At 39.7% G+C, this 26,127-nt stretch overlaps 1 protein-coding gene across 1 annotated transcript in view; it reads left to right on the forward strand.

Annotated features, from left to right (window-relative positions):
• DOCK11 (dedicator of cytokinesis 11) overlaps positions 1 to 26,127 on the forward strand; it is a 207,495-nt gene that overhangs the window by 56,959 nt on the left and 124,409 nt on the right. Inside the window, exons 7-12 of the mRNA XM_052663006.1 lie at positions 13,020 to 13,154; positions 15,562 to 15,739; positions 16,146 to 16,225; positions 17,881 to 17,964; positions 23,261 to 23,401; positions 24,642 to 24,854. Of these exons, the coding sequence (XP_052518966.1) occupies positions 13,020 to 13,154; positions 15,562 to 15,739; positions 16,146 to 16,225; positions 17,881 to 17,964; positions 23,261 to 23,401; positions 24,642 to 24,854 (831 nt within the window). The remainder of the gene's footprint in view (positions 1 to 13,019; positions 13,155 to 15,561; positions 15,740 to 16,145; positions 16,226 to 17,880; positions 17,965 to 23,260; positions 23,402 to 24,641; positions 24,855 to 26,127) is intronic.

Here is a 26,127-nt window from a genome sequence, read left to right on the forward strand (position 1 = left end):
GATTCTCACAGAAGTATGGAATTGAAGAACTCTGAAACCTTAGATAAATTTAGAAGCATACCTTTTTAAAGAAATGTAATTATTATCTTCTGAATCAGGGTGTTTGAAAAGGAGGCTGTCAGTTGAATGAAGAAAATAGCTTTGAAACAAAAAAAGGCATCAAAGGTTCCTGTGTGGAGATGAATGTAAATTGAGTAGAATAATAGGGTACTCTCTCTCTTTAACAAATTTAATTAGTTGCTCATTCTATGTGCCGATAACTATAGGGAAAATGTATGGATATCTAAGATGGTATTCCTGGCCTGCAGAAACCTCCAAACTAGATTTTAAAAAACATACCAAATTAGCTACTATACCAAGGCTTACCTTAGTCCTGTCAGAACTAGAGTTTTGTAGTTTGGCCAGAATGGCAACTTTATGCGTCGGGTTTGTGCAAGATGAAGTTAGAAACAGTGAGAGGGATCAAGTTGTGCCATGAATGCCTCAGACATGAAGTTGGCTTTTGTTCAGGAGGTGGTGGAGAGCCATTAAAATCCAAAGGTAAAACTAACAAGCTACTTGAAGATTCTGAGCAGAAAACCAAATTATTCTCTGATACCAAATATAACTGTTCTTTCGGATATTCAATATCACATCATGTGGTTTGCCGAGGGTGATTCACACTTCCATTAAGTAAAAAAGGTCATTCTATCTTCCACATAACCTGCAAGCAGAAACCATGGGTGTCTACCAAGGGAACACTCAAGTTTTATCTTAATTTAATATTTTGCCTGCTGCTTTCCATTTAGTGGTTATGTCCTATTCTCATTTTCATTTTCAAGTGCTAAAAATAATGAATCTAAGTTGTAGAATACTTCCTATATGTCTCTTGCACCTAAACCTGTGCATTGGCACGTGGTGAGGATAAGAAAATCCATTTATTGATCTCTGCCAGGCACCATACTGAATGTTTCATATTCTGTATCTCTTAATCCTCATGGCAATCCTAAGATACAGATAGAATTATTATTCTTGGTTGACACATGTGGAAAGTGAGGCACAAAGAAATTCAGTGATTAACCCAAAGTCATATAGCTTTAGGTTTTCAGAGGTAGGATCAGAACCTAGGTAGGCAGATGCCTGAGCCTGTGATCTTAATCAGCATGTTGTTGGTGCTCCCTAGCTGAGTGAGTGAGTGAGATTCAAGTCTTTATTATATTTCCTATCAGAGTTATCAGGTTCAGAAATGTCCATGTGAAGGTGATAATTCTGGGCAATCTCTTAGAAAATGGTTTCTGTGGTTTTTGATTCCACTCTCTTTCTTTAACTTCTCAAAATATTAAAATGCTTTACCCATACTTAAGCTTTAGTCCAACATTAAGTAAATGTATGAAAATCTGGATTCCTAAAAGAAGACATCAGGGAGTTAATATCTTTACAGAACCATTCACCACAGGATTCGTTTCAATAGTGAGTTAGTCTAATGACTTTGGGACTTCCCTGGCGGCTCAGGTGGTAAAGAATCTGCCTACAATGCAGGAGACTCGGGTTCCATCCCTGGGTTGGGAAGATCCCCTGGAGAAGGAAATGGCAACCCACTCCAGTATTCTTGCCTGGAGAATCCCATGGAAAGAGGAGCCTGGTGGGCTACAGTCCATACAGTCCATGGGGTCACAAAGAGTCAGACATGATTGAGTGACTAACACTTTCACCTATAATGACTTTAAATTATAATTTGTTTTACATATAACTTTTTTAAAAAAGAAATTCCTCTTTAGTTTTTTCTCTTTTGGCTCTGCTGGGTCTTCATTGCAGCATGCAGGCTCTTCGTTGCGGCATACACGCTTCTCTAGTTACAGTGTGGACTCAGTTATGGTATGTGTGCTCTCTAGTTGTGGCATGAGTTAGTTGCTCTGCAGCATGTGGGATCTTAGTTCCCCGACCAGGGATAGAATTTGCATCCCATGCATTGGAAGGCGAAGTCTCAACCACTGGACCACTAGGGAAGTCCCAATATTACTTTTTAAGGAGCTTATATATTATAAATGCAAATGCAGTTGTCTGTAAAAGGTGTATGCTTTCAAATTTTTTATCATAATTCATGAACTACAGATTGATTGATGTGGTAGGCAGAATAAAGCCCCCCCACCCCCACCCCGTACCCGCCCCCCGCCCCGGCCAAGACTTGCATTCCCAATCCCTGGAATCTATAAGTATTCCCTTACATGGCCAAGGGGAGTTTAAAAAATCACTAATCAGCTAGTAGGGAGATTAGCCTGGATTATCCAATGTAATCATAAGGGTCCTTTTAACTGGAAGACAAAAGCAAAAGAGGAGAGTTAGGGAAAGAGATGTAAGGGTAGAAGCGGAGTCAAAGAGAGATGCTATGTTGCTGGCTCTGAAGATGGAGGAAGGGCGGAGAAATGCGGGCAAAGATTCAGGAAGCTTTGGGAAAGGCAAGGAAGTGGATTGTCCCCTAGAGCCTTCAGAAAGGAGCAGAACTCTGCTCTTAACCTTAATTTTAGCCTGGTGAGAGCCATGTCAGATGTCTAACCTTCAGAATTGTGAGATAGTACATTTATGTTGTTTTTAGCCACTAAATTTATTGTAACTTGTTATAATGGAAATAGAAAAGCAATTCACTCAGTCAAAGATTGATTGTTCAGCTTTTGTATCATCTCCCCCGGAGGTTTGAAACTCCACTACTTACAAAGGCCAGGCAGGGACCATAAATTCATGAAGTGGGTCGTGGGTCTGAGGTGACCTGGTGACCACGTGGCCTGGCTGAAGGGGACAGCTGCTGCTTGTTTCCGGCTAATCGTTTCTATGCTGCTGCTGAGCTAGGCTCTTTGCTTCCCCCTCCCTTTTTTTTTTTTTTTTTTTTTAATCCCCAGCTGTTCATATTTTCGCCACTTCTTTCTTCTTTTTGAAAAAGTGAGATGTAATTCACATAACATAAAAACACCTATTCTTTTCAAAACCTTTACCAAACAGTAAGCAGAGAAAGGAAAAGAAGAGTAAATCAATTTGGTCATATGTGCTACACAGTTCTTTTTAAAAAAAATGAATGGGGAATAATTTGACATATAAAGGCCATAATGAGCTTTGGGAATTGTCTCTGGTTATGGATTTCATTTATCTCAGCTCTTCTTTATTATGAATTCTGAGTCTCCATTTTGGATTTCTGGGAGCTGAATATACAACCTATGTTCTTCTGGTTTTTACCTCCTAAAGCCATGGCAATAAGTAGTGGGTTTACAGATTTTCTCATGGCTAGACTGGGCATGAGAGGAAAGTCCAGCCAGATTCAGTTAAAGGTATCTGAAGGATTTCACCAGGATATTTTTTTCCTATAAAAATTGTGCTTTAACTCTTATTTAGTTTAGCATCGTTGAAATTAGTGGAAACTCGTAGTGTTTACTGTACTCTTTTTCGCTACATAAACAGAGGGCGTGTGAGTGTATGGAACAGGCAGGGGGAGGATGGGGCGTGGGTAGCAGTTTTATAGTCGTCAGGCTAAAGTTGGACTAAGGGCCAAAGCAGAAGTACAGGCCAATAAACTGAGATGCACTGGAGGCCTCAGGCTCATATCCCTAAGTGCCCTGTACAGGGTAAGGGATCATACACATCAGGCCTGGATTGGCTCAGGCAGAGGTCAGAACAACCGAGGTGGAGGGCTAGAGTTTATGAGACACCCTGAAAGGGAAAATTCTATATATTTCCTTCTACTGTGCCAATCTTTGACGTGAAGAATATTAATTCCTCTCCTGAGTGAATGGGAAGATGATTCAGGTATGCTGTTGGTTGAGTCATTCTCCCGATCCTGGTGGTAGTTTGACTTTTGGTACATGCAGAGTCCCCTGTTTGCTAGGAACTCTAGCCCATGCTGGCGACAGGCTTTGGTGGCTTCAATAATGAGCTCACCACCGGGCTAGCACTCGCAGAGTTGAGACCAAAGAACCTTTTCTATCAGAAAATTTGCGTGTTGACAGCCCCTGCAAATTCACAGCAGGCTAACCAGGAAGCTACAGCAGAAGGCTCTGGGTATTAATCATGACTCATTGGCAAATAACAGCCTACAGGAGCCATGTGTCTGCCCTCCTATTTTATCTGCATGTCTTTGATGCGCTGTGTCTTGACACTGGCTGGCGGAGCCTTCTGTGGATGACGGGGATTAAAGCAGGGCAGCTGGGTATCTTTCAGAGGGAGGTGAAGTTTACAGATCTTTATTCACTTAAAATTTTTTGGATTTTAAAAGCTGTGCAGAATCAGTCCTTTAGATTATTTGAAATTATGCACAACCACTTTAAAACTATTTTTATCAACAAGTCTGAGTCTTTTTCCTGGCCATGTTGCCTCTCAGAAATAAGGGCATCTAATAGCCAGGAAGGAAGAAATAGAATCATGTGAGAAGGTAGAAAGGAAAAAAAATGAAGGAAAGAGGGTTAGAAAAGACTCCAGAAAGTCCAGTAGATAAAAGAGAATCAGAAGACTACTACTTTATAAGGGCTTTTGAGAAAGCAAGCACATGACCTCTAATGCAATATGAATAATGTAGCCCAAGTAATTTGTACATGAGCTGCTTTAGAAAGTTCAGCCTCCCTTGCTAGTTGCCAGACAGTTTTGCAAGAACATTGAGGGCAATGGATGGCCTCTAGGGAAAAAAGTCTGGTGAAAAGTGAGCTGAGCTCTTCCTATTGAAAGATTGGAAGACCCCATATTTAGGGAATAAACCTTTGTATTTTCCCCAGTATCCACCTTTCTGCCAGTGAGGTCAGATGGGATATAGTCTGCACCATTTTCTACAATTCTCATTTTCCCAGAAGTGCTTGCTGAGCTTCCCTGTTATTGGCTGAGAACTAGCCCTGAGGAACCCAGGCTACAGGAGAGCTGCTAATGACATGTGTCCCTTCCCAAGTCACAGTTATCTGTGCCTGAGTGTGTCCTTTCATGGAGGCAGATGCTGGCAGCTTGTAGCTCTCCCAGAAGCTCTGTTGGTTGTCTGGGCACAGTGACCACTTCACTCAGCTCATAATTGCTTTTTTCTCAGTGTTCATGTTAAAACAAGACAAGCCTTGTCATAGGTGATTAATTTCCTCAATTTGTACCTTCTAGATCATGAGAACACACCCCACTGCTCCTCTTCAGTTCCTGGGAAAGTTCTGGAGAACAGTTTAAAGATAGCATAGACAATAAATGATCCCTTGGGCAGAAACGCCAGTCATCACGGAAACGTCCGTGCTCTCTTTCCCAAGTAGCTAGCTGCTAGGGACATCTGCTTTTTTCAGCATCTCTCCATATCAGTGAAGGAATTTAGTGTGGACTAGATAGCTTTGATATTGGACATGACCTTCCTGTGGTATTTAGAACTGTTTTTCCTGAGGGATATAATGATATGGAATAAGGAAGAATCTGATCTTGACTGTGGTTTTTCATTTTAAAAAAAATCTGTTGCAGATTCTTGGCCAACCCTTTGGGACACCCACCTTTAGGCATCTTCTTGGCTCAGTTTGGTCACATTCCTCAAGTTCCCTCCTCTCCGTTCTTAGCAATTAAACACTGAAGTGTCTGGGTACGTTATCAGGGTTGCAAGTTCAGTTGCTTGATGTATGACTCAGTTCTGGTGCCCTTTCTTCCTTTTTGTACAAAGCAGAGCCATTTGTTATATATCCAAGAGTCTAAGAGTTCTCATTTATTTTTTTGCTGTTACAGGAGGGTTTTTTTTTTTTTTGCCTTCTGCACTGGGAGAACAACAAATCAAAAGAGGATTTTACCTGAAAAAGCACATATGAAATTAAAATAATTGCTGGGAGGCCAAGGTCACTGTGTTTATTGGAACAGGGGTAGAGGGAAGCTTTTATTTTTGATACACTAATACCTTGTATGTGCAAGTCTCCTAGTCTGTCTCTCACAGCTGACAAACAGATTACACTTATTTTAATGGGTAAGGGATTTCTCACTAATTAGTTTTTTTTTTTAATGTTTCCTTTTCTCTCATTCATTGGTGAATGTTTAAAACCATTTATTAGGGGTTTCTTTTTTCTTTTTTAAATAATTATTTGACTGCACTGTGTCTTAGTTGTGGCATACAGGATCTTCAATCTTTGTTGTGACCTGCAGGATATTTGGTTGTGGCTCTTAGGTGAACTCTTCTTAGGTGTGGCATGTGGGATCTAGGTCTCCGACCAGGGATCAAACCCAGGCCCCCTGCATTGGAAGCTCAGAGTCTTAGCCACTGGACCACCAGGAAAGTCCCAGAGAAGGCTTCTTGAAGGGGCTGGGGACGTCAAGGAAGGGACTCAGAAAGGAGGTGAGCATGGCAGGCAGTGTGTACAGGGCAAGTATATTAGGTGAAGTTGGGTAGTCAAGGGAAATAGAGTTGATTTGGTCCTTCGCTCTCTCCTTGGGCCTCAGTTTCTCTGCTGCAGCATGGAGATGATAATAGTAATTACCACACAAGGTCATTATGAGGATTTCACTGATATGAGAGAAGCACTTAGTCAGAACTGTAATGTAGTAGGCACTCCACAGATGTTATAGATTGGTATTATTTTATATTATTAATAGGGCTGTGGGAGTGCCTTAAATGTCAAATCAGGCATGGGAGCCTTACTACCTATGTGGGTAACTGGGGGTCATTGGAAATTTGAGCAGGGCCATGACATGCCCCAAGAAAGACAATAAATTAATTTGTCTCTAATGAGAAGGGTGGATTGTAGACCCCTCTTTTTAGACTTTGTTTCAAACTGGAGAAGGAAATGGCAACCCACTCCAGTATTCTTGCCTGGAGAATCCCATGGACGGAGGAGCTTGGTGGGCTACAGTCCACGGGTCGCAAAGAGTCGGACACGACTGAGCAACTTCACTTTCAAACTAAATAGTTAAAAAATTTTCCAGGGCCCAGATATGATAGAATCATGTAAGTAAAGCTATTTGGTTTTTAACCAGTTGTCCAGAGGGTAGACCTATATAGTATATTAAAACCTGATAGGACTGTAAAATAATATGGTAGAGAGTCATAAGTGATATATTAGGTTGCCAACCTATGGGTAGGGGTGCTTTAGCAGGATGACGTTCCCAACATTCTGGTATAGTTAACAGCAACTCAATTTTCTGATAAGTTATGGGATTTTCTTCCCCATTATTTCTTTCCTCTGCTCTGAACAGTTCTCAGACCCAGTGTGTCTCCTATTCTCCTGCTTTCTTCTTTTTCTCGCTACCTCTTCTTTCCTATTCTGAGAGATGAGTCAGGTAAATTTCCCCCTCCCGATTTTTACATTGCTCCTGGCCACCTAACTTTAACAAAGCCTTCAGACCATCCTTTCTCAGAGCTCCTGGTTCATTGAGTTTAACAGTACATAATTATCCTCTAGGGAACACACATAGGTTAAACACCCTTGAGATTTGTTACATAAAATGATAAAAGGCTCTCCGAATTTGAGAATACTAGGTGTTCAAACCTCCCTGCCTTCCATCATTGAATTAACCCAAGTGACAGAAGCCCTTTGTTCCTGCTCCAGAAAGGGTCGTGTGGGGTAAATGTTCGAAAGGTTGTTCTCCGAACAGCTCAGGGCCTTCAAGATACTTGGCAGAACCTGATGCCAGAGAATGATCTTCTTTGGCTAACTCTGTTTTGTTCTTCTGGGTGGTCTGGGTGAGCCACTGGTCAGGATTCATGCTTCTCACTGAGTAAAGTGGGAAATTTTCAGCTGTGTTCACCATCTAGGAAACATAATAAAATGGGGGAAGAGGAAGAAGAATATGGGCATTACAGAGAAACACCCTTCTATTGTATGAAACTACTGGAGAATCTGCACTGGTGAATGAATTATTCATTCATTCCTCATTCATTTTGCAAAATTTTATTGCGTTCCAGGCACTGTCGCAGGTACTAGGGCTATAGCAGTGGATGAGATGTGGACCTTAATCATTTTAAAAGAGACAGCAAATAGATACATAGATGAATAAGATATATTTGAATAGTGATGATTCTATGAAAAAGATAAAATAAGATGCTGCCACGAGGGCAGGTAGTCACAGAAAGCGTTTCAGAGGAGGTAAGAGTCAAGCAAAGACCTGAAAGAAGCTGTGGATATGTGGGGGAAGAGAATTCAGGCCAAGGGGACATAAAGCGTAAAGGTCCAAAGGACGCTTTTTTGTTTGAGAAACAGCAGGTAAGCCAGTGTAGCTGAATAATTAGAAATAAAGTCCATGAGGTAACCCAAGGCCAGAGCATGCACATCATCCCAGGCTATGGGGAGGATTTCAGGTCTTATTCTAATCTCAATGGGAAGCTATTAGAAGGTTTGGGCAGGATTCTTTGTCATTGTCCTGTGATTGTGATCCTAGTTCTGCCATCACCTTGCCCGTGTGAACTTGAGTGAGCTCTTAGTCTCTTAGTTTGCTGTTAGGTAACATGGATAAAGATGCTAATCCCCAAGTGACATTAAAAAAATTAGCTCCTGGTTACAAAGAACTTGAGGCCATCAGATGAAAGGTATGATGTAGAGTAATTACCACTGTTCTATATAGTCATTATTTTAACAGCTGTCTTCTTTTCAAAATGGAAAAAAATAACAAGGTAGACCTGTACCCTAAATAGCAACATTAAAAAATGTCATGTTTCTGGGACTTCCCTGTTGATCCAGTGGCTAAGACTCTGCTTTCCCAATGCAGGGGGTCTGGGTTCAGTCCCTGGTCAGGGAACTAGATCTCATGTGCTGCACCTAAGAGTTCATATGCCATTAACTAAAGATCCTGTATGCAGCAACCAAGACCTGGCACAGCCAAATAAATAAGTATATTTTGTGCTCAGATGCTCAGTCGTGTCCAACTCTTTGCAACCCAGTGGACTATAGCCTGCCAGGCTCCTCTGTCCATGGGATTCTCCCAGCATGAATACTGGAGTGGTTTTCCATTACCTCCTCCAGGGGATCTTCCTGACCTAGAGATCGAACCGAGTCTTTTATGTCTCCTGCATTGGCAGGTGGATTCTTTACCATTAGCACCACCTGGGGAACCCCACATTTATATAAATTTATAAAGTCATGTTTCTGATTTCCCTTTTGATTCCATATGAGAGATTTAACTTATTTGCATAGTACATCATGCGAAATGCCAGGCTGGATGAAGCACAAGCTGGGATCAAGATTGCTGGGAGAAATATCAATAACCTCAGATATGCAAATGATACCACCCTAATGGCAGAAAGCAAAGAGGAACTGAAGAGCCTCTTGATGAAAATGAAAGAGGAGAGTGAAAAAGCTGGCTTAAAACTCAACATTCAAAAAATGAAGATTGTGTCATCTGGTCCCATCACTTCATGGCAAATAGATGGGGAAACAATGGAAACAGTGATAGACTATTTTCTTGGGCTCCATAATCACTGCAGATGGTGACTGCAGTCATGAAATTAAAAGACGCTTGCTCCTTGGTAGAAAAGCTATTACATACCTAGACAGCACATTAAAAAGCAGAGACATTACTTTGCTTACAAAGGTCTGTCTAGTCAGAGATATGCTTTTTCCAATAGTCATGTATGGATATGAGAGTTGGACCATAAAGAAAGCTGAGCACTGAAGAATTGATGCTTTTGAACTGTGGTGTTGGAGAAGACTCTTGAGAACCCCTTGGACTGCAAGAGATCAAACCAGTCAATCCTAAAGGAAATCAGTCCTGAATATTCATTGGAAGGACTGATGCCAAAGCTAAAGCTCCAATACTTTGGCCACCTGATGCAGAGAACTGACTCATTGGTAAAGACCCTGATGCTGGGCAAGATTGAAGGCTGGAGGAGAAGGGGATGACAGAGGATGAGATGGTTGGATGGTATCACCGAATCAAAGGAAATGAGTTTGAGCAAGCTCCGGGAGTTGGTGGTGGACAGGGAAGCCTGGCATGCTGCAGTCCATGGGGCACAGAGTTGGACATGACTGTGTGACTGAACTGAACTGAGAGATTTAAGATATTCCTTTCTTCTTTGAAAAGTATCTTAAAAGCTTCCCAGAAGTTGAAACCCAACATATATCATAAAATATTTGAATGAGAAGAAATCTTACAGATCTTATGAATCTGTTGTGGGGACAGTCTCATGTCTATAGAAATGACTTTAAGAAACTTCCTTACTGTGCAGACTGTATGCTTTAAGCCTGTGTAGGAAATCACTTGGGGATTGTAGCCTCCAGCTGGGAAGGCAGGTGTGTTATTTGTTCATTTCCAATAAGGTTATATGTAGATAATGAAAAAAAAGGAGATTACAGATCATGTAGTCTGATCCCATCACTTTACAACTGAGGAAATGGAGAGAAGGCAAGTTGTGAGGACAGTTGCGCTGCTGGGAAGCAGGAGTGCTGGGTGAGACTCAAGACCTGTGATTCCAGGCATCTGCTCTCTTCCCAGATCTGCAAGCTACATTCCTACCTCAGTGTCACATTTAGACATAACTTCAGTGTTACAGGAAGTGATTGACTATAATTTCAGATCCCTTTCCATCTCTATTGTAATGGTCGTGCCTTGCTAGTATTGGAAGTGCCTGCTGCCATGAAGCATCTTTGCTTGGTGAGGCAGCTGTACATGAAACAAATTTTGCAGGCTGTAATTTGACTCTGTGCCACAACTGATTTGCTCTGTATCTTTATTTCCTCTGGTGCTGGTTAAGGACTCTGCCAGTGGATTCTGTAGACCACTGAGTCTATGAACCTTGAGTTTTAAAATTGATCATGGTTCCGATTCTAATCTGGTTATAATTTTTTATGTTAAGGTTTGCCTGGAAAATTTATTTTTCTTTTTATCATACATAGTTTTTATGATAACTTTTAAGAAGTGATATTCTGTTCATTTGAAATTAGCTCATTGTGTCATTTTAGGTATTCTGGTTCCATCAATTTAATAACAGATATGAACCATTGTCATAAAAATAAGCAATATATATACACACACACATATATAATGACCTTTATGATTAACTTTTTCCTTATATATGGATCTAGATTTCTTCAGTTATAGTTGCAGTAAACCTAAATGTAGGTAAAAGGAGATCACACAGAGACACACACATACTTTCTATACCTTTGTAATACAGTAATATTTACTTGATTGGCATCCAAACTGGTATTTTTCTGCTTGAACTCCTTTCTACTGATTCCATATAGCCCACACAGTCCCTCTCTGAAATAGATGCTATGAGCATTTACCAGTCTAACCTGTTAGGGTGTTCCTCATACTGGTATATTTTTGTCATTCATTCTGAAATCAATGGTATTTGAACAAGTCAAAAATAACTACAAGCATATCATTTCTTTTTTACTGGTTTTCCTTAAAGGAAATACCCTCTAACGTATTTTTATATTTTGTCTACTCATGCCATAGAGTAATAAATTGTTGATATTTTGGATACTTTGCCAGAAGTTAAGTAGTTTTCAAGAATAATCTTGCCAAATACTACTCTTTCCTTAATTAAAGTTCTTAAAATAGTCAGAGATCATACTGGATAGTCATATGGGTTATTGAAAACAGCAGGCTTAAATCTGAAAACTGACTTCTGTAAGACAAGATGCATAGGAATGCATTTCTTCAATAGGATCATCAAGAGGCTATTTCCTAGTATGTCTCCCCATTCCCACCCTGAAATCATTTTAGATCTCTTGTCCTGGGGAATTTTACTATAACAAATGCTAGACATATCTTGCAGTCGTGGCTTCTGCCACAGACTTTGAAACAGAGAGCTCTGAATCCCCCTTTCCCACCTCCTTCAGCAGGTCCAAGACTCTTTTTAAGGGAGAATAGAGGAGCAGCGTCTGGGTCTTTGTGACCCCATGGACTGCAGACCACCAGGCTCCTCTGTCCATCGGGATTCTCCAGGCAAGAACACTGGAGTAGATTGCCATGCCCTCCTCTAGGGGATCTTCCCAACCCAGGGATCGAACCCAGTTCTCCAGCACTGCAGGCAGATGTTTACCAACTGAGCCACCAGCGAAGCCCAAGAAGACTGGAGTGGTCTTCCTGACCCAGTAATCAAACTGGGGTCCCCTGCACTGCAGGTAGATTCTTAGCCAACTGAGCTACCAAGGAAGCCCAGAGGGGTTTCCCAGGTGGTGCTAGTGGTAAAGAACCTGCCTGCCAATGCAGCAGATGTAAGAGATGTGGGTTTGATCCCTGGGTCGGGAAGATCCCCTGGAGGAAGCACAGCAACCCACTCCAGTATTCTTGCCTGGAGAAATCCCATGGAGAGAGGAGCCTAGTGAGCTACAGTCCAGAAGGTCACAAAGAGTTGGACACAACTGAAGCAACTGAGCATGCACACATGCAGAGGGACAGAATAAATGTATCAGGCTGTCTTCCAGCTCTTCTTCAATTCCTGTGGATTTCACCGTGAGTTGTAGCAAGGGTACTCCTTAACTGTTAATCCCTAATTTCAAGTGGATGGCCTAATCCCATTGGGCCTTTTAACTCAGCTCTCAGCCTACAGGGCTTTCAGCAGCAACTTGTAGCAAGTGGTGATGCTCAGTGTTTCCCTGTGAGTACTTTCTAAGCTGGACTCTCAGGAATAGGGACCCTGGAGCAGCATAAGTGAGTGCAGTAAGGTCTGCAGGTGAGATATAAGTACATGATACAGGGTGTGTGTGTGTGTGTGTGTGTGTGTATTACCTATATATATAATGTATATATAAGTGTGTGTATGTATATATATATACACATACAACTTAGATTTGTAGTGATGTGAATGAAATAATAAGAATCCAGTTACGGTTTGCAATTAAACAGGAAAAGGATGCTGTAGTGAAATGGATAGTGATTCATATACATAAATGCTTTATAAACTATAAAGAGTTAAAATTTCTCCAGATATTTGGCTGAGAGTTAAACCACTTGACTTGAAGCTCTCCATCTTAAGAAAGTGAAGATCATGTTGATTGCTGATGACTTCTCCAAGTTGTCGGCAAATTATCCAGATATAATGTCTGTGGCAAACCCATCAAGGTGTTTTGTTCAGATGCCGTGTATATGTAACAAATGTGTCATTGTTGGTTTTTCCCCCATAGGTGTTCAAGAGACGGTATTTTTACTTAACTCAGCTTCCTGATGGTTCGTATATTCTCAATTCTTATAAAGATGAGAAAAATTCAAAAGAATCTAAAGGTTGCATCTACTTGGATGCTTGCATCGATGTTGTTCAGGTAGGACTCATGGAGGTAATATTTCTTTCTCTTTCTGGAAGAGAGTTGTTGATCTATTAAGAACCTCAGTATTTTTCTGCCTTGATGAATTGCCTCTCCACCCATCAAAACGTGCATACTAGACACTCAGAATCCTCTTCAGAATCCCACTCTCCCTCTGTGCTGCCATGCAAGTGCTTTCCCAGTCCTCTGGAGTCTGCTCCAAAGTGCCTTTTGAATTCCTCACCTTCTTTCCATTCTCACTGTCTTCCTCCTGTTCTCTCTTTTATCCTCTCTTGCCTAGAGTCTTGTCTTCTGCCTTCTGAGGTGTTGTCGTGCTCCACTCCATCTTCCTGAGATATAGATGGGGTCCTTCACTCGTCTGTTCAAAACCTTTTGGCTCTTGATTCACTGTCTTGCAGAGTGAGCTCTAAAGATCCTACCAGGGCATTGCAGGCCCACAGTGATTTGACTTTTCCTACTAACCCCCACCCCCCACCCCCAGCATCCCCCTCATACATTCTGTGCTCTCATCACTCCAGGCTAAGCACTCCACAGAGTGTCACACACACGTGCCTTTCTTATATTTGTTCCTCTGCCCAGCACATACTTCCTGTTTGAACCTTATCTTTTAAGACTTGGCTCAAATGGGCCTTGTACCATGAAACATTTTTTGTTTTCTTCCTCACACTCACTCCCACTAAGTGGAACTATGCTCCAGCTCCCGTGTGCTACCACTGTGCTGAATTCTTCCCATTCCTTTTTCCATTATAGAGGCCATGTCATATTCATGTCCAAGCCCCTTATAATAATTAGGAAAGTTGTATATACAGTAGGGGCTTAATACATGTTTGCTGATTTGAGTCACTGAGGGGGCATGGATGTTAGGGTTCGTATGGACAGGGTGGGGAGTAGAGGACAGAGAGATGATTAAGTAGGAAGTTGATTGACCAAGCAACAGGAGCCAAGACTACAGAGCCAGCCTGGCCTGGTCGACTAGAAGGGGCACTGCGTTGATTGGGAGGCAGAAGATGTCGGTTCAACACCCCAAACCTACCTGAATCTTAGTTTACAGAAGTGTAGTGTGTGATTAATAATATCTCCTCACTTTATTAAGTGAGATTGTCATGAGAAGCAAATGAAAAAACACTTTAAAATATAATATACAATGATCTATGTGAATAGAAGTTACCCTCTTTTATATATTGAATTGGCAAAAAGTTCATTTGTTTTTTTTTTTTTTCCTGTAACATTACAGAAAACGGAATGAACTTTTTGGCCAACCCAATATATATGTGTGACAGCTTTCTTATCTTACTGGAAAGAAGGCACATACAATTCCCAGATTTTCTCAATTAGCTCTAGTACAGTTTGACCTTCCTTTACTGGGGCTCCCAGGCTCTGATTTCTCCTCTATTTATGATTTCCTCCTCCCAAATATTTTCAAATATATAAATCTTTAGGACTTGCTACAGCAGTTTAATCGTTCTTTACTATACTTTGAAGATGAGAAGGGGGGACTTTCTTGCATCCTTCTTGAATAATGACCATGCAGTGGAAAATTATTGATTCATGAGCCTTCCTTGAAATTAATGCTGAGGTTTGGGAGCGGGGGACAGTGTGTCATTTCTTTTGTCATGACAGAGAATGCGGTAATGTAAAAGTAGGTGTCATCATGCTTGATGAAAGGAACAGGCTTTTCTTTTCTTGTGTGCTAGGATTCAGAATAGGCCATTTCCATCATTTTTATTGAGAACCACATTTTAATATGAACCAACTACAGTCTTCTTTTATGCTTCTTTCATACTGTGATGAAAATGAATTAGATAGTGATATTGTATTTTATGGTGTGATATAAAGCAGCTACCAGATTTATTTCAGGTCACTTTTGAGCTTGTTTTTAAGGGTTACTTTTGGAAATCTATAAATATGCCAGGAAAACTTCCAGCAGGGTGGAAATAGTAAAACACTGGCTTATTTTTGTCGAGTTAGTTTGATTATTTAAATGTGAAGGATGTCAGAAGGCCTTAAATGATAATACCCACTCAACATGTAGTATTTTATGTCAACTTTGTGCTTATACTTCCGTGTTCAGTACTGGTGGTGGTTTGGTTGCTAAGTCGTGTCCGACTTTCGTGACCCCATCGAATGCAGCCCACCAGGCTCCTCTGTCCATGGGTTTCTCCAGGTAAGAATACTGGAGTGGGTTGCCATTTCCTTCTCCAGTGCTCAATACTAAAGGGAATAAAAAAGATGTTTGACATGGTCTTTACATCATCTTGAAATTTCCTTGTTGAAAGAAGCAATTCTTTCATGAAAGTATTGACATACATATGTGCTGAGCTGAGGTAAAAATAAACTAATGAAATCTGATATTAAAAGGGTAACTAAACTAACTGAACACATGCCTTTTCTTTTTTCCCTCCAGTGCCCCAAAATGCGCCGTCATGCTTTTGAACTCAAGATGTTAGATAAGTATAGCCATTATCTGGCTGCTGAAACTGAGCAGGAAATGGAGGAATGGTTGATAACTTTGAAAAAGATTATTCAGATCAATACCGACAGTTTAGTGCAAGAGAAAAAGGAGACGGTGGAAATACCACAAGGTCAGAATTTTTTTAATGATTCATTATTGAGGTAAAGCCCTCGTGTTTAATCCATGGGAATGTCCTTTGTGTAGGGTGAATATAGAACTCTTAATCGTGAGGGTTGACCTACTTCTTCATTAAAAGTGACTGTGGAGGTTGATAGGTTTTTCTTTTTTTTTAAAGAGTTGATGCTCCATTGGCTCTGACATATGAAATATAACCAGACTGAAAACAGATAGGGGATTCATGGCAGATTTTCAGAAGTCCATTAAAGTTTTCCCAGTGCTTTCATAATCAAAATTCTTTATAATAAATCTAGTAGGAGAGGTTGGGGTGGGAGAGAGAGAGAGAGTTAGGATATTCCTCTTAGGTGATTGTTAATGGTCTGCATGGTTTAGAACATCTGCTTTTAATGAATTTTCAGATGATGAAACTAGCAGCCAAGGAAAAGCCGAGAACATCATGGCCAGTTTGGAAAGGAGCATGCATCCGGAACTGATGAAGGTACACCTTTGTTATGGCAACTTACCTTCAAGTGAGACAATGTTAATCCTGCATATTAAGGCTGTAATGCTGGATTCCATTTGGCAATGTTATTTCTAAGTTAAAAATGACAACAAATTAGTGAAACAGGTAGAAATTACAAAAGACAAGTACACTGCTCAAGTTGGACCTGCTCAGTACCAACAAACAGTTTGGAAAGTGTTATTTTTTTTCCCTAGGTTCCAAGAAATGCTACTAGATTCTTATGAATATTAATTTTATCTGCTATTTCTTATTAAGTGTATTGTTCTGGTTTAGTTGCTATGTCATGTCTGACTTTTTTAGGACCCATGGACCATAGCCCACCAGCCTCCTACTGTCAATGCGATTTCCCAGGGAAGAATACTGGAGGGGGTTGCTGTTTCCTTCTCCACATTCAGTTTAATTACTATATGTCATTCATACACTAAATATTATTCACTCAAGGAGCTATTGATGCAGATTAAACATGATATTCAGTCTAATGGTTTGTATATGTTAATTTCATATGAAAAAGAGTCTGTCTCTATGTGAATGCCTATCTATATGTATATGAATAATGTTATCAGATAAGGATTTTGGTTAACAGACATCATTTGTGTTGATTACTCTGTTCTTTGGTGTTTGAAATGAGCCAGCTTTGAAAGTGTAGAGGTGATTATCATGTCTGTCTTACTAGGTTACATATTTTACTCTGTGGATGCTAGATTAGATTAGGAGGTTATACCCTATTTCTCCATTTAAATCCTTGCCAAACCTATTTATATTTTTACTTTATTCCTCCTCCTGAGCTATTAACTTATACAGGTTTAGATGTTACTTTTTTCTGTCTTAAATTTACCATTCTCTTAAGCTTCAGTGTTAATATATTTTCAAAAATTTTGAAACACACTCATGATCCCCTGTAGATTTTAATGTGTTCCCTTTGAGTCTTTGTCATTTCAGACAAAATTCTTTTGTTTTTTCCTAAAGTGATAGAATCAGAATTGTATATAAATTGTGTATAACTGTATGTAATATAAGAATCAAGGTTGCCATTTCCTTCTCCAGAGGATCTTCCCAAACCCAGGGATCGAACCCAGGTCTCCCGCATTGTAAGCAAGACGCTTAACCGTCTGAGCCACCAGGGAAGTCCTGTATATAATATACACACATATATATATATAACATATATACTCATGGATTTATATATTTATTATATATATATATATATAAATCATGGATGAGTAGCACCATGGATTATTTCTCTTCTTAATTCTCTTTTACATCACAAGTCTCTTGTATTTCTTTTTTGTACTATGGGTTGAATAATATTCTTGGTCTTAAAAAAGTGTATAGAAAGTTATAAATACTTGATTAATAGCACAGGTCATGATGACTGTAACTCTGCACAGCAAGCATTCTTTATCTACCTTAAGTACTTGGAAGTGGAGAAGAGTGTATATTTGTCCTTATCTACCTTAAGTACTTGGAAGTGGAGAAGAGTGTATATTTGAAGCTGTGTCAAGTTGCTAGTTTCTCATAAACTAGATCATTAAATGGCGTTTTGAAGGAAATGAAGTAATGATCAACACGTGTATATGTATATGTGTGTGTGTGTATATATATATATATATATTTGTCTGTTTCAATTTTAGTATGGAAGAGAAACTGAACAACTAAACAAGCTCAGTAGAGGAGATGGAAGACAGAATCTCTTTTCTTTTGATTCAGAAGTTCAGGTATTAATGATATATTGCTTTAAATAATTGTTGCTTATTCAGATCAACAGTGTCTGAAATGTTGAAATCACTGATTTTCAAACTACTGGGCTTGTATTTATTGCTTTATATTTTTTTGTCTTGGTTGCTTTGAATAGGTAGCTTAATAACTAATTTCACTAGGAGGGCTGAAAATATACAAATAGTTTGGAACTGTATATGTGTGTGTGTGTGTGTGTATATATATATATATATATATATATATTCCTCTCAATTCTTTATATTGTTTTCACTTCATCTTACTCTTCAAAGTCAATAATTAAAGAATCTTTAACAATGGTTTCAGTGCTTTTAACACATTAAATACAATTGTGATCCAGTATCAGTGAAAATGTATAGTATAAGGAACACCACATCATATGAGAAATGTTTGTTTTCCATTTTTGATGTAGGCCTGTAGAACTGGGATAATTTTCATGTCTGGTTTAATCTCACTTCAGAGGGAAAGCGGTCCAGGAAAGTGCAAATTTATGTGCACATGTGTATTTTAGTCTCTTTCACAAGAGTGAGGTACTTTCAGTACTAGTTCAGTTCAGTTCAGTCGTGTCCGACTCTTTGCGACCCCATGAATCGCAGCACGCCAGGCCTCCCTGTCCATCACCAACTCCTGGAGTTCACTCAGATTCATGTCCATCGAGTCAGTGATGCCATCCAGCCATCTCATCCTCGGTTGTCCCCTTCTCCTCCTGCCCCCAATCCCTCCCAACATCAGAGTCTTTTCCAATGAGTCAACTCTTTGCATGAGGTGGCCAAAGTACTGGAGTTTCAGCTTTAGCATCTTTCCTTCCAAAGAAATCCCAGGGTTGATCTCCTTCAGAATGGACTGGTTGGATCTCCTTGCAGTCCAAGGGACTCTCAAGAGTCTTCTCCAACACCACACTTCAAAAGCATCAATTCTTCGGCGCTCAGCCTTCTTCACAGTCCAACTCTCACATCCATACATGACCACTGGAAAAACGATAGCCTTGACTAGACGGACCTTAGTCAGCAAAGTCATGTTTCTGCTTTTGAATATGCTATCTAGGTTGGTCATAACTTTCCTTCCAAGGAGTAAGCATCTTTTAATTTCATGGCTGCAGTCACCATCTGCAGTGATTTTGAAGCCCCCAAAAATAAAGTCTGACACTGTTTCCACTGTTTCCCCATCTATTTCTCATGAAGTGATGGGACCAGATGCCATGATCTTCGTTTTGTGAATGTTGAGCTTTAAGCCAACTTTTTCACTCTCCTCTTTCACTTTCAGATACTACTAAATATGTATTAATATTTAGTTGCATGATTCTTTTTACCTTTTATTTTTTAATTTATATTTTATATTTGTGTATAGTTGATTAACAATGTTGTGTTAGTTTCAGGTGTACAACAGAGTATTTCAGTTACATATACATGTATCTGTTTCATATTTTCTTCTGATTTAGGTAATTCCATGATATTTTCCAATTAAATTACCAATTTTTAAAAATGGTAAACTTCTACAGTGTCTAAATATTACAGATATTTTTCTTAATGGAAAATACTTCACAAGAAAATAAATTACTTGAGGGAAGATGAATCTTTTGGTTTTCTTTTCAGTTTTTCTACATATTGTTGTTGTTCAGTTGCTAAGTACTATCCGACTCTTTGCAACCCCATGGACTGCAACAAGTCAGGCTCATCTGTCCTCCACTGTCTCCCAGAGTTTGTGCAAATTCATGTCCATTCTAGCCATCTCATCTTCTGCCACCCCCTTCTCCGTTTGCCTTCCATTTTTCCTAGCATCAGGGTTTTTTCCCAATGCGTTGGCTCTTTGTGTCAGGTGGCCAAATCAGTTGCGGTATCAGTCCTTCCAGTGAATATTCTGGATTGATTTCCTTTAGGATTGACTGGTTTCATCTCCTTGGTATCCAAGGTACTCTCAAGAGTCTTCTCCAGCACCACAATTCAAAAGCATCAATTTTTCTGCTCTTAGCTTTCTTTATGGTCCAGCTTTTTCCATCCGTACACAACTGCTGGAAAAACCATAGGTTTGACTATACAGACCTTTGTCAGTAAAGTAATGTCTCAGCATTTCACATTCTTCTGTTGACTCTGAGGGTCACTCCATTTCTTCTAAAGGATTCTTGCCCACAGTAGTAGATATATTGGCCATCTGAGTTTAATCTCCCATTCCCGTGCATTTTAGTTCATTGATTTCTAAAATGCCAATGTTCATTCTCGCCATCCTCTTTCTGCTTGACCACCTCCAATTTACCTTGATTCATGGACCTAACATTCCAGCTTCCTATGCGATATTGTTCTTTATAGCATTGGACTTTACTTTCACCACCAGACATATCCACAGCTGAGTGTTGTTTCCATTTTGGCTCAGCCTCTTCATTCTTTCTGGAGCTGTTAGTAATTGCCCTCTGCTCTTCCCCAGTAGCATATTGGACAGCTTCTGATCTGGGGAGCTCATCTTCTGGTTTCATATGTTTTTGCCTTTTACTACCATTCATGGAGTTCTCGTGGCAAGAATACTAGAGTGGGTTGCCATTCTTCCTCCAGTGGACCACGGTTTGTCAGAACTCTTCACCCTGTCCTGTTCGTCTTGGTTGGTCCTACATGGCATGGCTCATGGATTCACAGAGTTATGCAAGCCCCTTTGCCATGACAAGGCTGTGATCCATGAAGGGGTTTTCTACATGAGATTTCTAATTAAAATCTATGGATTTTTTAAATAGTATGCATTATATAAGCATTATAGTTTTTTTCTCAGTGAAAATGTAGCAATAAAATATAAAATAATTTTGGGAAGATAGATTGTGTTTCTTTTTGCTTCAAACGTTTTTCTAACTAAAATTCTTTTAGTCTGAAATGGAAAAAGTATGTAGTCTATAAATAATGCAGAAGTTTTTCCTTAATAAAAATACCACATGAAAAAATAAAATTATCTGGGGAAAACTCATTTTTCCCCCCCTAGCACTATTATATTATTTGTGTAAGTTCTATAATTTTTTTCCAGAAAGTGTATAGCAGGCCTTGGGAATGTTAGTTCTAAGATATTCATTAAGAAATTTACTCATTTGAACCATGTCTGAGCCTTTGATTCACTTGCCGTTCCGTGCCCCCCTACCCCCACCATATTGATTGCAGTCTAATTGGACATGTCAGACTCTTTGATTGTATACAAAGAAGCCAATTGACTGTGGTTGAAACTCCATCCAATGTCTTTAAAAAATTTGTGGTGTAGTGTTTTTGTGGTCATGGAACAGAACTGATTTTATGTTTGTTTATCAGTGAGCTACAGTGAGAGAAAAATTTACAGTTGGGATGAAAGTTTGAGCAAAAATTGAATTCAGTGTTAATTATGGAAGGCCAATTTTACCACAGAGAAATCCAGGTTGTGTGTACATTTCTAGGTAGGCAGTGCCATCCGATAATATCAGCCTTCCCTTATGGTCGGAGTTCAGTGTCCAGAGAGGAGTTTTCTACCACTGACTGTAGAGAATAAAGAAACACTGACTGAAGGAGATGGTTCTGACTTTGAACTCCTAGGGGAGGCCATATGTCCCCACATTTGCACTCACAGGCCTCAGAAGAGAAAGGAATTGGGGGCTGGAGTGGTTTAGTCCAGTTTTCCTTCACATTCCACACTGTCTGAGCAAGCTCGAAAGGAGAGCAGATATATGGGCGGAAATTAGAATTGATCTCCATGGCAATGACTTGCCTCCGCTGGCTCCACAGATAGGTAAGTGTTCAAGAGGGAGCTGTCTAGTCCCACACATTTGTAGATAAATAGACTCTGGGGGGAAAAATTATGCTTTCAGGTACAAATATTATACTTTAGGCCCTTTTAAGGGGAGTTTTGTCAGTGACGCAGGCAAGGTCAGAACAGCTATAATTATCTAAGACTCTTCAGGCACAGTACCTGTTTTGGCTTGAATTACTCAGGCAATTGAGAAAAATTCTTGTGTTTCTTGGCTTGACTTTTCCATACTGGCAATATATTCTGCTCAGATTCATCCAGTCACTTCCCATCTACCCTCTCTCTGGTCTTATTGAAAGTTTAGTAAGTTGTGCCACAGTCTATACTTTTTCTTCCATTTGTGAACAGAATGTGAGTCTGTTCAGACAATCAGAATGAACAGATGAACTCACATCGCCTGAGCTGGGTGAGCTGAAGGGGGATCCAGTGAGTTTCTTTGAGGGGGGGAGACAGATTCCTCCCCTGCTGGGAGGAATTTCTTGACTGTCAGTATCTTTTTTTAAACTTTATTTTGAAGTACCAGTAATTTAAAAAATATACCTCAGTGGCAGCCAGGATTCATCCCCCAGCTCTGTTAGAAGCTGAGCTCAGTGGTTTTGTTTCCTATGCACATGCCTCACTCTCTATCCATCATTTCAATGTAGGTGGTCCCCAGGGTTCCAGCCTTATCCTCCTCACCCTAGTTGCCACTGATTCTGAAATCCAGATCTCCAACCCACACCTTTCCTATTTTCCAACCGCTTACTTGTATCCTTTCAAACTCAGCATATCCTAAACTGAATTCATTATCTCTATTCGCCCTCCCCTTATATCTGCTATTCATTTTTATTTCACAACTAAGTTTATAACATCACAATCTACTGAATTTCTACTGAATCTTCCAAGTTAGAGGCCATGGTGTTATTCTTGCCTCCCATATCCATTCATGTCAAATTTGTTTCATGCACAGCTCAGAAAAGAAACAAAATTCCTACCATCCTGGAACACAGTATTTTGTGGGGAGGACAAACAATAAATAATGAAGTAAATGTTAAAAATAATGTTAGAAAATTAATTAAGGAAAGGGAGTATAGGCTGTCAGAGAATATATAATTCTATATAGGGAGTTAAGGAAGGTCTCTCTTTGGGACTGCCAATTGATTAGAGACTTGAATGAAATGAGGGAGTAAACCATGCATCTATCTTGGGGGAAGAGAGTTCTTGACAGAACAGCAAGTTCAAAGGTCCTGAGGTGGGAGTGTACTTGGTGTGCTGGAAAAATAACCAAAGAGGCTGGTGGAGCTGAAACGGAGGAGGCAGGCTTGAGTGGTAGGAGATGAAATCAGAGGAGCACGGTCAGGAGTGAGGCAGGGATTTATATCAGTGTTGAACCTTAGTGTAAGAACGCTACAAAGGCTCATTGAATGAAAAAATTAAAGAGTTCAAATGAAGAATGGACAGAGATCTGTTAGATTTTGCAGGTTTTACTTAGAGATCTATGTTCATGTGAATTCTATTTTGGGAGAGAAATGATTCATATTATCTGTTTTTTAGAGGTTGGACTTTTCAGGAATTGAACCTGATATAAAGCCATTTGAGGAAAAGTGCAATAAACGTTTCTTGGTAAATTGCCATGATTTAATGTTCAATATCTTGGGTCAAGTTGGAGACAATGCAAAAGGACCACCCACAAACGTATGTATGACTTTTTCTTCTACCTCCCTTAAACCAGTACATTAAAGAAACTATTGTTTTTGTTTTTGTTTTTTTTTGCTGAGAACTAATTTACTGGGTGAAAATTCCATTGCTACATGTTACAATAAATTTGACATGGAAGAATTTTATTTGTCTTTCTTTTGCCAGGATAGGAATATGTTTTCATCTTGAGAGGATTCAGGAAAGTCTTACCTATTCAAAATAGCAGACAGAGTAGGTAGGTTCTTGACCTTCAGGAGGGACATATCTCCAGAACCTGGAAAGTCCTCAAATTTGTAAATTTTACTAGAGAATATAACTTCTGTGAAATTGACTCATAGCCATGAATAAGGAACACCAAAACCATGGAGGCACACAGAGGCTGTTCAGTCAGTTTGTCTCACTCACTATTCTCATAGAGTGAATTCATTGTGTTCTGCACAAAAAATTCTAATTATTAGCTGTCACGGATCATTTGAGCTGCTTAGGAATACTTGAAACTATGAATGTAAAATCGCCCAAAAGACTGCATTTTCTGTTCATCTCTTTTTTTTTTTCTTTTTGACAGGGGTGGGGGTGGGCGGGGGGGAAGGGAGTTCTAGTTTATGTTTGAAAAGTATCCAGTGATGATTTATTCTCTTATGAAGTAGCTGAGATGCACTAGCAGACTCTCAGTGTGTAAAGGGTTAATCTTTATGCCATCTGGCATGAAATTTCTCTTTGTGACCAGCTTTCAAATGCCATCTGTAGAGAGGAATAATGTCTTCCAAAATTGCTGATGGGGCAAAGCTTTTGTCAAGTAATTTGATTTTGACTGATATTAGCTCTTATTAAATGTGTAATCCAGTAAGCTGTAATATAGAAAAAGGGAAGATTTATTTCTACTGTGTAATATTGGCATTATTTTTAGGTAATTTCAATAAGCCTATGGAGAATGAAAATTTACTCATAGAATAATTAATGTTCTTTAAGTGTGGCTTCCGACTTCTACTCATTTAAAAAAATTTGTAACTTATGAAATTACACAGGACAAAAGTTACAGTTTGAGGGTCTGTTATTGAGAAAGCTCTTTCTCATATGCAAGTGAGCCATAATACAATTTTAGCTGAATGTTGAACTCAGAAAAGAACTGTAATCACAGAAACTTGAATAAAAAAATTTTTTCTGTAATTTGTGTCCCTCCCCCATGCCACCTAAAATAAAAGTCATTGTTTAAAAATGTAATGGTTTTCATTCCCAGGTTGAACCCTTTTTTATTAATCTTGCCTTGTTTGATGTGAAGAACAACTGTAAGATTTCAGCTGACTTCCATGTAGACTTGAATCCCCCATCTGTCCGTGAAATGCTGTGGGGCCCTTCAAGCCAACCAGCTACTGATGGTACCCCAAGAGGTTCTTCACCTGAGTCTTTCATTCACGGAATTGCTGAATCTCAGTTACGCTACATAAAGCAGGTAAGGAATCTTTTAGCCTTGGTAGCACGTTCAGAATAAGAAACAGAAAGACCCTTGGGTTCTTGCATAGTTTCAGGCCAATATTTTAATGTTTTCATGGGCAGTCCATCTTTTGTAGGGTCTGTATATAGTTGTTTTTCCGGTGACTGAAGTTGGAGGGGATAAAAGCGAAAACGGCAAATATGCTAATAATACCCTAGTGAAGTGGGACGTGATGGGAATCTCAAAGGAAGTGTTTTGTGAGATGGAATGCAGATGACACAGACACACCCCTGGACTCATGCACATACTAAAGGCTGTTTTCTTTGAAGAAAAAGTTGACCCTAAAATAACCTTCCCTCTCCCATTCCCATTTCGAGTAGGTAACTTTAATGGAGCATAAACACTCCTTACACAAGGAGTTCTTATGTCACAGCCATCCTGTCTGATACAAAGAATCCCCTTTAGAAGGAGTGAACAGTTCCCTTGCATTTTGACCTCTTATCAGACCAGAGGCCTTAAGAGGTTAGGCAGAGCAGAACTGATAGTCTGCCTTCTAGACTTGCAACTGAAAGGAAATTAGAGAGTTGCAGAGAACTAAAGCAGGAAGAAGCAGAACAAAGCAGCTTACACTGTAAGGAGATTTGTTTTACCCCAAATAAAAATGTTATTCCTTCCATGTCCTGGCTATTGTAAATAGTGCTGCAATGAACTTTGGGTGCATGTGTCTTTTGAAAAGAAAGTGAGAGTTGCTCAGTTGTGTCTAACTCTTTACCACCCCATGGACTATACAGTCCATGGAATTCTCCAGGCCAGAATACTGCAGTGGGTAGCCTTTCCCTTCTCCAGGGGATCTTCCCATCCCAGGGATCGAACCCAGGTCTTCCACATTGCAGGTGGATTCTTTACCAGCTGAGCCATCAGGGAAGCACGTGTCTTTTAGAATTGTGGTTTTCTCAGGATACATGCCCTATTAGTGGGATTGCTGGGTCATATGGTAGTTGTATCCCTAGTTTTTAAAGGAATGTCCATATTGTTCTCTATAGTGGCTGTATCAATTTACATTCCCACCAACCATGTATATAATGCAATATTACTCAGCCATAAAAAGGAACGATTTTGAGTCCGTTGTAGTGAAGTGGGTGAACCTGGAGCCTGTTCTATAGAATGAAGTAAGTCAGAAAGAGAAAAACAAATATCATATATTAACACACACACATATATATATGGAATCTAGAAAAATAGTACTGCTGAACCCATTTGCAAGGAAGGAGTAGAGATGCAGATGTAGAGA

The sequence above is a fragment of the Budorcas taxicolor genome, chromosome X (genome assembly GCF_023091745.1).
Source record: "Budorcas taxicolor isolate Tak-1 chromosome X, Takin1.1, whole genome shotgun sequence".
Lineage (NCBI taxonomy): Eukaryota > Metazoa > Chordata > Mammalia > Artiodactyla > Bovidae > Budorcas > Budorcas taxicolor.